Source organism: Condylostylus longicornis, unplaced genomic scaffold (genome assembly GCF_029603195.1).
Source record: "Condylostylus longicornis isolate FDR11 unplaced genomic scaffold, ASM2960319v2 ptg000072l, whole genome shotgun sequence".
Taxonomy (NCBI): domain Eukaryota; kingdom Metazoa; phylum Arthropoda; class Insecta; order Diptera; family Dolichopodidae; genus Condylostylus; species Condylostylus longicornis.
The window spans coordinates 4,965,151-4,978,886 of record NW_026578040.1 but is presented as its reverse complement, the minus strand read 5'-3'; the positions used below and the strand labels follow the sequence as shown (position 1 = coordinate 4,978,886).

The 13,736-nt window shown below is 23.9% G+C and overlaps 1 protein-coding gene across 1 annotated transcript in view; it reads right to left on the bottom strand.

The window, feature by feature from the left end:
- The window catches only part of LOC129612415 (uncharacterized), a 106,053-nt gene that overhangs the window by 27,162 nt on the left and 65,155 nt on the right, over window positions 1–13,736 (bottom strand). The window contains exon 9 of the mRNA XM_055525997.1: window positions 5,183–5,342. Within this exon, the coding sequence (XP_055381972.1) occupies window positions 5,183–5,342 (160 nt within the window). The remainder of the gene's footprint in view (window positions 1–5,182; window positions 5,343–13,736) is intronic.

The window sequence follows — 13,736 nt, the reverse complement described above, 5'->3', positions numbered from 1 at the left end:
ATATTTGAGAATAGTATTTGAGGTAATAAAAGATATTAATTTTAAAATTGTCATTTTACACGTGATTTAAGTTTACGTTATTCGAAATATGTCACTAACGTTATTGGGTAAGTGAACAAATAAAACTCATCTATGTTATAGGAGACCAATTTCTAAAAGCGTGAAGGAAAATTGAAAAGTTTTTGAAATTTGTTATATTTCTCCATCAGATTGCCAAATACTTGTCGAATTAATCAAATCATAAAAATTTTATTGATTTGTGTTCGGAATCGCTGAAAAGATAAAAATTTTATATAAGAAAAAATTGCATACTTTTAGGGACCCCTTTTTATATACATATTATTATTTTCACCTTTTATTTAAAAAAATTATGTGAAATATTCTGTTAAGCAACAATAGTTTCCTATCGAATTAATAAAATTATAAATGTATGCAAAATTAACAGACTCGGTTAACTTATAACTTAAATTGTTTTTATCACTATAAGAATTTCAGATATTTAAATTGTAAATAGTTTTTGTTGTTACGTACTTCATATACATAGTGAGAAATTTTTTCCCTAGAATTTTTTAGTTATTTTCAATTATTCTACATAGAATATAATTTATAGTATTATGTTTATGTACAACTTTTAGAAATTTTTAATTTCCAGAACGAAACTCAAAAATTTGATTTGGTATTCTGTCTATATTTTCACAAAGATGTTGTGGTATGAATTGCACTCTGCATTGCAAAAAAGAGAAACCGAAATTTGATTCATTTCGTTTCACATTTTTGTGTTTTGTTTTTTTTGCTTAGAACATTGAACCAAATTAGATATGAGTATTTCATAGAAAAGAATCTGCACTTGTCTACGGGAAATTTATACATAAACACACGTATGTATATATAAATTAATGTGCATAGATTTGTATATAAAAAGGATATGACATTTAATAAAATACTGAATATGAAAAATTGCAGATATTTTTCTATTTATTAAATTGGATTTTTTTTTGTTTGTAAACGTATTTTATAGACACCATTCAAAAAATAAGCAACGGTGAGAAATAAATTTAAAAACACGAAAAAGGAATTAAAGAGAATAGTTGACCGTGTCTACTCTGCGATACTATAATACAAATGTGTTCGAAGAGTTTTGTGGCATTCTATATGGATATAAGAAGATTCATGTAATTCTTACCATGATGGTGTTTTGCTGGTGTAAAATTTGAGTATTACAACTTATATATAATATATAATTTATTTGTAATATGTATAATAATGTGTTACAATTGTACATTTTATGTGCTTGTATTATTTAATTGTCTTATTCAGTATTATTCGAGAATTTATACTAAATTATTGTGCACTTTATGAGGAAGATATTGTAAAGGCCTATACAGAATCATGACCAAATTTGTTTTGTGCCATTAAACTTGTCCTCGCAAAACTTAATCAATTTAACACCCATTTTTTTCTTACCGGTTATTAGTTCTATAAAATTTGTGCTTTTTGGCATTCTATAAATTTATATAGGTAACTAAAGTTCATGCGCTGGTTTGGTAAATCGAACTTAATGCATTTTTAAATTACTGTTATCATCACAATCTTCTTTAATTTGTTAGCGTTGTAAACGGAGTGATTAATTTATAAGCAATCTCAAACATACACACTCAATGGTGTAAAATATATAAAGAATTCAAGTTTTGAAAGTAGTTTTGTGTTTTCTATGGGTATTAATGATATTTTGTATTAAACAAAAAATTAAACTGTGAAAAAAGAGTTCGGATGGTGTTTGCAAAGCTTCAAAATATTACAATTTACTTGTGCCTTCTAATATATTTCAAAATTTTTTTTGCATTGCAGATGTCTGAATGTCTTCTCAATTGCACAAATTTCAAAAGTTTAATAAAAAAATTTTACTCCGTGCACCTATCAAACCGTTTTTTAATAAATTTCCAAAAATTTCTCTAATAAAAAATTGAGAAAACTATCCTTCTTACATTTATCTTTGCTGTTCTTTTTATGTTTATCCTAGTCACAATTAGAAGAGGGAATATATTTTCCGCAGTAGGTTGCAGTTCATATATCCAGAGCAACATATACTTCTACAAATCATATACTTCTACAAAAAAGAATTCGCAAATTGCTTTGAACACATTCGTAAGAAATATGAAAATTTAAATTTAACTTTCTGATAGAAATTGAAAAACTGCTTTTTTTAACAGAAAACCTAATAAGCGACTGAAACTCAAAAATCTAAAAAATTCTTTGAAATCCCAAATAATTTTCAAACTTCCTATACGTAAAAAGGTAGGACGTCTTCCCAACTACAGTCCACCCGCGATTTTACTGGACGAATGACAAAATATCTAAATTTACCTTGGAACAAATTTTTATTTCTCATAAAAAAACACATTGAACAAATATGAAATTTAATGAGTTTGCAGACACTTAATTTGTTTAAATTCAAATGTCCTTCCTCTTTCTTGTAATTAAACCATTGTTAGTAGTTCTTTTAATATTTCTGTGCTTGTAATTTAAAACTGCTTTAATTTAAAAGACGTACTTCCAGAAATTTAAATTGAAATTCCAGTTTATATTAAGAAAACAGAAACTAGCAGAATATATGGCAGATTAACTGGACTAAGATTATGGAGAGTTTAAAATTGTAATAGAACCCTATAATATCAAATATGGCTTAAGCAACTTTTGGGTCTAACCATATATTTGTATCCAATTATCTTTTTTAACAATGTGAAATATTTAAGCGGAAACGGTATAAAAATTTCTTTGATTCAAATTTAATTTCATTTATTAAAATCAATTAAAATTGATTAAATCAGAATGATATAGGGTAAAATTGATGAGTATAATGAACCAATTTTGTTTTTGTTCTATTTAGTTTAACATGACATAAGAAAATTATTGACGACACAAGGATTAAAGCACTAATTGATTATCCAATATTTTTGAAATAAGCGTATAAAGCATATTGTTGTTACCTTAACCATTCCAATTAAAAATAATATTAAATTGTATGGTTTAAATATTTAACATTATACTTTGTCTCCACCTATACCGCTGTAATAATTTACGACAATGACAACATTTAATATAGACTTTATGTAAAAACGCATTTACAATAAATGTAAGTTTTTTAATTACAGATTAATTAACCTAGTTTTCATCAAGAGTGACGCTATGGTATTTTTGGTAAATTACATGAATTAATTTTATATGAAAATTGAGAGACGGAATAAAACGAAAATAATAAATAAAAAGAGAAGTTATAGTAAAAGATTAAAGTTTTTAATTAAACCTCACTTTGTTGATAAAAAAAATACCCATTATTTTATCATTTTATTCTCTATTTTTATCATTACATCTGCCTCAGTCTAGCTATAATTATTATTATTATTATTATTATTATTATATATGGTACAATAATCATATAATGAATAAAGTCTATAATTAAAATTGATGTTAAACGAGTGGCAAAGGAATATATGTGTATAATGTATATAATTATTGCTTAAAACAAATTCACAAAAAAAAATATTCTTCTTTACTCAAATGTTGAAAATAATGGAATAAATTTAAAAGAATGCTTTAAAATTTGTGATAAAAAAAAATCTTTTGTTATTTTCTTATTAATTTCTCAATGAATCCTTAGAATCCTTAGTGATTTACTATTAATATCCTTTAGAATTCTCAAATGCACAAAAATGTAATCATAAGAAAAGTTTGTATTCTGGAATTTCTTATATGGTCTACTATTTTACTATGAGAATTGTACGGAGCCGTAAAAACAGCATTTTATTTAATTGTTTTGAAAAGAAATTTTTAAAAGACTCCAATAATTACTTTAGAAATTATTCCAGACTGGACATTTATAACATTTATAGAATTAATATTTATATTAAGTACGTCTATTTGTATAATAGAATATTAAGGAAAATTAATTAATCTAAATTAGATAGTTTGAAGCAATAATATTATATAACATGTAGAAAAAAAAATTTCTTTGATTCTAAAAAGGCACTTCATTTTGATAATTTAGGTATATGTGCGCAAAACAAATGGATTTTCTCCTAAAGAAGAAAATCGAATTAAAAATAAATAGGGATCGGATTTTATAAAAAATTTTAAAATCCTATGGGAGTATTACATAATTACTGTTCTGGATGTCAATTTCACAAATTAATTAAATTTTATTATATCAAACAAATATTTGAAATAATTGTTGCTAAGTTGTATAGCAGTTGAATAGTAGAATATTAAGTTGAATAGAACAATCTATTACAAAAAAATTGAATATTTTATGTTATTACAATGAAAATGAAGAAGGTTAGGAATTTCCATGCATTTGATAGGCGACATAATAGATCCCCTTTTTTTAAGGTACACTGTCAACCTATGTATACAATCTCCAACCTGTAAAGTGAAGATAAAATTTTTATAAACATCTCAGGAATATTGTTTAATGCAAAATATATTTAAATTATGAGATTTGGTAAGAATTTTTAATAACCATTTAAATTCATGTCAGATTCCTATAATTTTGAACTTTAGCAATACTTGATTTAATAATGATTTCAATTTTATAGGAGCACGATGTAATTATATGGTAAAGAGCTGACATATCTGAGGGCTTTATTAAAATTCTTAGATTTTTTTAAATTTTGGTTCCTTAAAGATTTTTTCATTGGTATGTTAATGTGCATCAAATTAAAGCATCTCATTCAAGAAATGAAAAATAACATTTTCATTTTTCCCAAAAATTAACATGTTTGTAGACAATTTTCCTAACAATTAGACGTACAAGAGTTATTCACAATATTATTGTTGCACAAACGCATAACAGAAATTTTTAACTATGCTTTAATCTTCCGTTTTCAGAATGTATAAGCTTTCAACAACAAAGCGCTTACATCTACTACAAAATGTTATTTAATTTTATTATTATTTTCTACGTTGACTTAAACCATACAAACATTTGAATATTTAACAATATTAATAAACTGAAATTCACCATATCATATTCATATGGATTATAAAAACATTATTGCTGCTATATAACTTCTAATTTGTGAAATGGGTAGTTTAAATACAGAATAAAATGTACTATTAAATATTACAAAATGAAAATTCATTTAAACTTTCAAAAATAATAATATAATTCTATATATATACTTACATTTAACTCTTAACGGCAAATGATTACTAACTGTTTCGCCTTCATCATTGATAGCACTGCAAGCATAATTACCAGCATTATGTCTTGTTATAGCCTGCAATACTAAACTTTGATTTGAACGAATAACACGAGCAGAAGTATTATGTTCCAGATGAATTCCCTGTAAAGAAAAAAACACACACAAAAATGAATACAGAAAAAGAAAAACAATTATAAAAAAAAAATATAAAAACAAAATTTTCCAAAAACAAAAAAAAAAAACTCATTATCCTAGTATAACAACAATAACAAAAGAGATTTTTTTTATTTTATAATTGCAACAATAAAAATTAAAAACCATAAGAAAAGAATATTATAAATTCAAAAAAATAAAAATTGAAATATAAAATGGATGTTTGTGTGTATGTATGTGTATGTGTATATTTTAAATAATGAATTAAATGTGGAAAATTAAATAAAAATTTCATAAAAAGCATATTATGTGGAAGAAGAAGAAAAAAAAGAGAGATAACAAGCACACGATAACTTTTTCATAATTAAATTAAAATGAACAGGATTGCGATACATCCACAAACATATATAAAAGGCAATACATACACATACGTGTAATGTTATATAACATAATTATGTTCATACATGTGATGTAACAAATGTGTATTCACATTTAAAAATTAATTTTTCAGCAATTTTGAGAAAAATTTCAATAACCATTGAAAATCGTGATATTAAAGGTCGTTCTTTCATCGGTAAAATATTAAAATTTGACATTTTTGGAATAATATCCAGAAATTTGTATTGAAAATTTAATAAACGTAGCCTAGATTAAAATAACTTTTCATTTAAATATAATTTTGTAAGCATTGAAGACAAGAATCAAAATAGAGGATGCTTTTGTTTCAGATTGTGCCAAATTTTGTCTTTTCATATTGAAATGAGATTTGTTTCAATTTGAACAATTCTAATATATAAAAATCAATATGAGGAAAACGCCTTTAAGAATTTTTTAAAAAGCGTAGCTCCGACTATAATTCTGAATTCATGCATTGCAAAGAGCCCCCAATTAATGAATCCCACCGCTTACTCAGAAATTTATTTTGAAAATTGAAGAGGTAAGTTGAAAATAGGGTTAACTAACATTTTCCCGAAAATCGACTTGCTCGGATAGAACATCATTAAATTTTATATATTTTCAACTGTGATTACTTTTATAGCTAGAAACTTAATAGAAAACGAGACTCCTATATGTACTGTCAATGTAGGAGTTAAGTAACAAAAATATTAAAATTTTTACAATTTGTTAATGAAAAAAAGTGTCACGATGCAAATGTAAGTTAACGCCTTTGTCCACTTACCGCTTCAATTCATATTTTCTCATCCTGAAAATTAAATATTCTCTTTTTTAAACGAATTGTGCATTTTTTCGGTATTTTGCAGTTAGTCTAAAATTTTATTGAAATGTGCTGCATTGTAAAACTAATTTTTTAATTTTAACATGTTTAATTTAGATTAATATTTCTTATATGAAAATTTAGACGTAATTTATTTTAGGTATGTAGATTTATGTTACCTCTCTCTCTCTCAACATAGCTAGTTAAGTAATGAAGATTCATTATAAATGTAAATGCTTTAATGTATACACAGAAGAATCTTTATACATTTGTGTTATTGGGACATAAATGAATGCTGGTGGTTCACTTTTGATTTATTATTTCTCTTTTTTTTCATTTTTATTATTTTTGCTTTTGAAAAATTTCATATCAAAGGATCTTAATAAAATATTTAATTTTTGAAATTTGAAAACAAAAATGGCTATTGAAATTTTTTTTTATTTTTTTATTTTTTCTTTACATAATTTTCTGAAAAAAAAAAAACTGAAAAAATAAAACAGTTCCTTTTTTTTGTTGCTGGTGGTAAATTAAATTTTGTCGTATACAATTTTTTTCGTTCACTGTTTAATTTTGTAAAATAAGTGTCGATTTTTTTTTTTTATTAAGAGTTCAATATTCATTTGAGTTAAAATATTTTATTAATTTTAATTATAAATAATTGGTTTTATGAAATGCCTGTATTTCAAGTGTTACACGGGAGTTTATAATATAAGAGAGTTATTTAAAGATTATTTAATATGAATACTATAGGGTATTTTTCCAGAGTTTTTGAAAACTGACCCAGCGGAACATATGGAGTTACTATTTTTTAATGAGAAACTACCATAAGAAGTTATGAAAACACACATTTTTACACGTTCTTGTACTAAAGTCATAACTTTCTTAAAAATATTTTTGATTTATATAATTATTCTTACATTTTAACTTAAAGCAAGGTATATGCATGTACACATATAACATTTTTTTAATAATATCCTAAATGCATCTACTTCAATATTGCTATTTTAGAAAAAGATTTCAGGTTTTTTGGTTTAAATGCTAGTTATAATTGAAAAGGACATTTTAATAAATTATTGAATCGTTATTTAATTAATACAAGCAATAGTACGCAAATTATTAGTACACATTATTTATAAATTACAGTACAGTCAAATTAATTATTAGTATACAAGTCAAATCTCAAATGTTCTTCTCAATCTCGGTTAAGTGTCGGCGCAAAGTTGCTCGATTTTACCCAAGGTGTTTATGGAAACTATTAAAAATAAAAGACCTGGACAGAGCAGTTGAAAAGAAAGAGAAATAATAGACGGAGGAGGTACCATTTGGGTCCACTTTTACAGCTTACTTTTGATTGTGCGCCATCAACTCTCACCACTACTTTTTGTTTTAAGTTTTTAGCAATTCCAGAAAGTTTAGGAATTTGACATAAGAATATACCCAGATAATGAGTTCGTTAGCACTGAAGTACTTACTTTTTTGAATATCCTACACATCTTTTTAAAAAATTATGTTCTTACATACAGTATAAGGATAATTTTCTTGAAAATAAAAATCCTTTTTGTTTTTTTTTATTTAATATTTTAAAGAATTCATATTAAATTTTTTTTTTTTAAACAGAATTTATTGTATGTATGAATATTTGTACTTGCTTTTCTTTTTGTTAAAATAAAAAAAAATTAAATTACAGAATTTGTTAAAAGAATAAAATTTTAAAAGAAAAAATTCAAAAAATTTTCTTATAATCCTGTTATTTTGTTGAAAATAATCCTTGTTATTGTTCACCCCTATTCTCTCACCATTTGCCTTGTTTTTTTTTTTATTTTTAATTTAATATTTGAATTCGAAGAAAACAAACATATGCATTAAAAAAAATTATTTTCTCTCTTTTTTTTTTGGCATTAGAAGCAGAAAAAAAGGGAAGTAATTCAAAGGATAATTTTGTTTTAACAGGATTATCATTAATCTTTTTAAGGATATCAAATGATTTTTATTTTATACATAATTTTGTTGTTCTTATTATTTTCTCTTTTTTATTATTCTTATTACTTTTCTTATTGCAAAGAGAGCGAGAAATCATATGAACTTTTGCCATTTTTTGTTCTTTTTGTTTTTTCTTTTTTCGAATGTATTTTTAATAATAAAATAAAATTAAGTATTAAATACTCTTCTGATGGATTTATGAAACGTATAAATTTTCTTATTTCACTTTTTATTGTTTTTTCTTTTATATGTTAGTGTAGTGTATGTGTACTTCCTTGTTTATATTTCCTTTTATTCCTATTCTTTCTGTTTTTGTCTTTATATTTTGAACTGTGCATTTTTTTTTTAATCCTTTGACATAAATATTTTGTATGTGTGTGGGAAGTTGTTAAAATTGGAATGTACATTCTTATAAGATATTCATGACGACAATAACGATGTTATTTATGAGATAGAATAAGATCGAAATAAGAAGAAAAATAAATGAATAAATAAGTAATAAAAATAATAAAGACAAGAAAAACGTACAACAAAAAAAAAAAACAAAACAAAAAAGAGAAGAAAATAATACAAACAACTTTAAGTAGAAAATAAAAATTGTAAGGAGTGTAAAATAAGGGATCAGAGTAAGACGAGTCTTTAATATTAATATATGGAGTCATTTTTGTCAAAAGCAAACTTATTGGATAAATAGGAATTAGTATTTAGACAACAAATGGGTAAGCAAAATATGTATAAAAACAAAAATAAAAGAAAAAATCAAATTAAAATGGAAAATCTACAGTTTGTTATAAAATTTAATTGAAATTGAATAAATTAATGAAAAATATTTGAGTATTTCTGAAACTGCTCAGTACATAGATGATAGAAAGTAGTTTAAATTATATTGTCACACTAAAATAGAAGACTACTTTAAAGGTGGCTAAATTAATCAATTTTTTACTCGAAAATTAAATATTTTTTATAATTTTATTTTGGATTTCTTGTTAAATGTCGCGTGAATATAAATATAGGATTGCTTACATATTCGCCAATACAAGGCGAATATGGCGAATATGAAAAAAATTTTTCATTATTTCTTAAATTTATCGAAAAATTTGAAGTTTTGTAAAAAATTTCGAAAAGTTCAATTGAAATGCGAATTGTTGTCAATTAGAGAAATTGTGATTAGGAAATTGTGTGAAATCCATTAAAAATACTTTTTTTTATGATTTTCTGAAACCTGTAGAAAAATTGAAATAAATTATTTTAGCAAGAAGAGAGCATTTATAGAATATGAAGTTTAAATATAATTTTTAAAAATAATGTAAGCTTTCACATTGACCTATTTTGCTAGTTAAAGATATCTTACAGAATATTTAAAATAAATGTTGTGGAATATTTATACGCAGGCACTAACATAAAAAGGATAAAAAAAGCTTGATTTACATAATTTGCTGCTTGTATGTAGCATAAAATTTTAAAGTAAACTAAATTAGTAAATACTATATGAATGATACTATTCTACTAGTATTCCACCTACACTTATTGTGTTGTGTGGGCTTGAGAATATCATTAACATGCTCGAAATGTATAATAAGTTGCAGAATGGACTTCTTCATTTTCCAGATATTTGAACCATATAATTTCTTAATATAATATATTTTAATCGTGTAGGCATTTTCTATCGTAAATATTTTTGACTCTGTATTTATAAATTCAAATGTACATAATATTTTGCACATATTTATGTTTATTTATACAAACTGTAGTTGTATATAGAAACCCCCTACTTTTTTGTATTGTTCGGATTAAAAATAAATTCTTTGTAAATATTTATAAAAAGATTCATTTAAATGTACAAAAACAATGAAAAATTTACAATATATAGATATATACATATATAAATTAAAAGAGAAATAAAAATAAATTTTAAAAAGTAGAGTAAATAACAATTAAATAAATTTTTGCTTACTTTTCAGAGTAATAAAGAATTAAAAAAAAAGAAAAAGAATACAAAGCAAAAATAAAATTTGAAATACAGGAGTGAAGGAGTAAAAATGCATGAGAAAACAAGAATAATGAAACCAAAAAAGAATGAGTGTAAATTGAAACTTTAAAAGTAAATTTAAAACTTTTTAATAAAAGAGGGTTAAAACTTAAAAAAAAAGAGTGTGTGTTGTTATTGTAAGACTAAAATTATCTTCATTATTGAAAAAAAGTTCAAACTAATTATTATTTGCTTTACTTAATTGAAACTATTTTCGTAAAGAGAGAAGAAATTTGTGAATAAGATACGGATTTTTATCTTCTTTAAGACATTCTTTCTGAATTTTATTGAGTTGAGGATAGCATTGCAGGAAAACCAAGTAAAGCAGAGGTTGGCAATTTTTTTGTGTGGTCCGCTGAGTGACCAAAATATTCTTAGAAATTTTTTTTAAATAAATTAAAAAAGTCATTAAACTTATAAAGCGTGAAAGTGAAGAAGAAGTGTAATTGGGGACGAAAATGCGCTCTAACAAAAGCAGAGTGAGAAACTGATTTTACAGTGTGGAAGCTTGATTGCCATTCTCTATACTAGAAAGTGTAACATTCTTTCATTTTACTAGTTTGCTGCTGTATGTTCATTTGAGCATTTTCAACACGTTACACGTTGAAATTTAGAAGCGTATGATATTTCACTACAATAGGTAATGAAAAGTACATGTTATTCTTAATTTATTGGTAAAATTATTCTTATTTTATCGTAGAAATATTTAATAAAATGAAAAAGAAGAGAAAAATTAATGACGAAAATCAAGAATTTAATGAAAAGTGGACTTAACATTAATTCTTTATTAATGATTTCACAAACGCATTGTTATGACTTTTTTGCAAAGGAATGAGTTTTGCGTCGCTAGCAACATGCAAAAATAAGTACATATAATAAATATGAAACTCTCAATTCTGCTTAAGCTACATTTCAATGTAAGAAAAGACTCAAGTATAGTTGTCGACCCCTGAAGTAGATGATCAATTTTATAAAGGTTTTAGACTGTTTCCAATAAACTAAATGAAAATTTTATAAAGACAGTGTGTTCAAAACTAAGGGTTAGCACGTCAAAAATGTCATACAATGATTTGTTATTAAAGTCTTTTAAAAATATTTTCAATGCGAAAAAACCGCTTCCACTTCACAACAAAAATATTCACATATAAGAGACTCATCAAAAAAAAAAATATAAAATAGAATCAAATAAAACAGAAATTAAAAAGAAATCTAAATTGAAAATTTTACGTTAACATTCGTTTACTGTTCATATAACAGCAATCCTGTAATTGGTACTAGGGGTTTCTTCAAAAGAAACTTATTTCAGAAAATTGAAAACGAGAAAATTGAAACGTAAACATAATTGGCATCGACAATACAAGATAATATAGGAATTTCCGTCAGGTGGTTTGCTGCTTTGTCCTTCAGTAGTATTTGTTAATTAACTTTTTATAGCAGACTGTGTACAATGCGAAGAAATTTCTTTTTTTGAAATTTGTAAAAATTACATTTTTCATTAAAGGTTTACGTTCAAAAAGAGATATATGAACCAACTACTGGCAAATAATTATTGTGAAATTTCATGAAATTATCAGTTCCACTATGTTCGACATCGGTTCATATTATGAGAACAAAATTTAATTTTTTAAAATTTAGTTTTAGCAATTTAAAAGACGGTAGTAACTATTTCAGATAGTAACTATTTCCAGTAGTAACTATTTCCAGTAGACAGTAGTAACTATTTCCGTGTAAACTTTCCATTTCTGTTTAATAAGGTCGAACAAGTATTCATTTACTTTGGACTACTGTAATTAAAAATCATCTTTTGAAAAGGAGATAATTTCCAAATAAGAACATTAAAGAAAATTTCAGATTACATGTGGCTACTATAATTTACTTAACATACTTCTTTAAACACATGGTGATTAAAATTTTGCACTTGTTTACCAAGAAAATTTAAAAAAAAACATGAAAATAGGAAAATTTTTAACAAATTATATTTAACGTGGAATTCACCAGTGCTCTTATTTAAACCAATAAAATTAATATTATTAATAAAATTGCTATAAAAATATTGAATACAAATTGTCTCATATACTATAGTAAAATTTTCTCTAAAGTTTTATTGAAATAAAATTTTAAATTTAATAAATTGAAATGATAATGAAATGAAAATAAAATTTTTGAAATTAAATTAAAACTAAAAATGATAATCTTTTTATATAACAAATTTTTTTTCAATAAATTATTAAAAAAACCTGAGTATCTTATTTTAAACATGACAACTAAAATAATTTTCCAACTTTGTAATTAGATTTTTTCCTTATTCCTTGATCGGATTGTGTTTTTTTTTGTTTTAATTTCTTTCAGTATTAAAATACTTAACTAACTAAAACAAAGTTTCCTTTTATCTCTTAAAAAAGTTTTTCTTTCCTGTGTTTTCTTTTTTTTTTAAATTTGTAAATTGAATTTATTACCAGTTCTTTTTATTAGTTTCTAATTTTCAATTTCAATTTTGTATATGAAATCTATATACCTTGTTCTCTATTGTAAAAGTACTATAGATGGAACTAGATATATATATATATATATATATATATATATATATATAGATAAACAATGACTTTAAAGAATTGTTTTAAAAAGTATTATCTTATAGCTCAAAAGTTATACACAGAGAAAAGGAAAAAAAGAATATTACCTTGTTTACCAATAATTAATATTATTTACATCTCATATATCCTTTTTTTGTTTTGTGTAAATTTCGCAGAGGGATAAAAGGATAGGATGAGTAAAAAGAAAAAGTTTAAAAAATATTGAATAACAAAAAGTCACTAGTAGCAACAAATTTTTATTTTTCTTTTAAAATTTTTGGAAAATATATGTATTTATTTTATAAATTTTGTATGTGTTTGTAAAAGAAACTAAACAAGAAAGAAAACATGAGATTTGGTATTTAATTTAAAATAAAAATTTTCATATTCATAAAGAGTTCGGGTATAAACAAGAAAAAACTTTTTAAAAAAAAAATTGTTTTTTTAAATTATAGATTTTAGATAAAAAATAAGTGTGCAAGTTAAATATTTAATTTAAGGTTGTGTTTATTATTTACAGGAGAAAGAAAAAGATTCTCAAACGTTAAAAATATTTTTGGTTATTAATTTCCAGTTACTTTCCA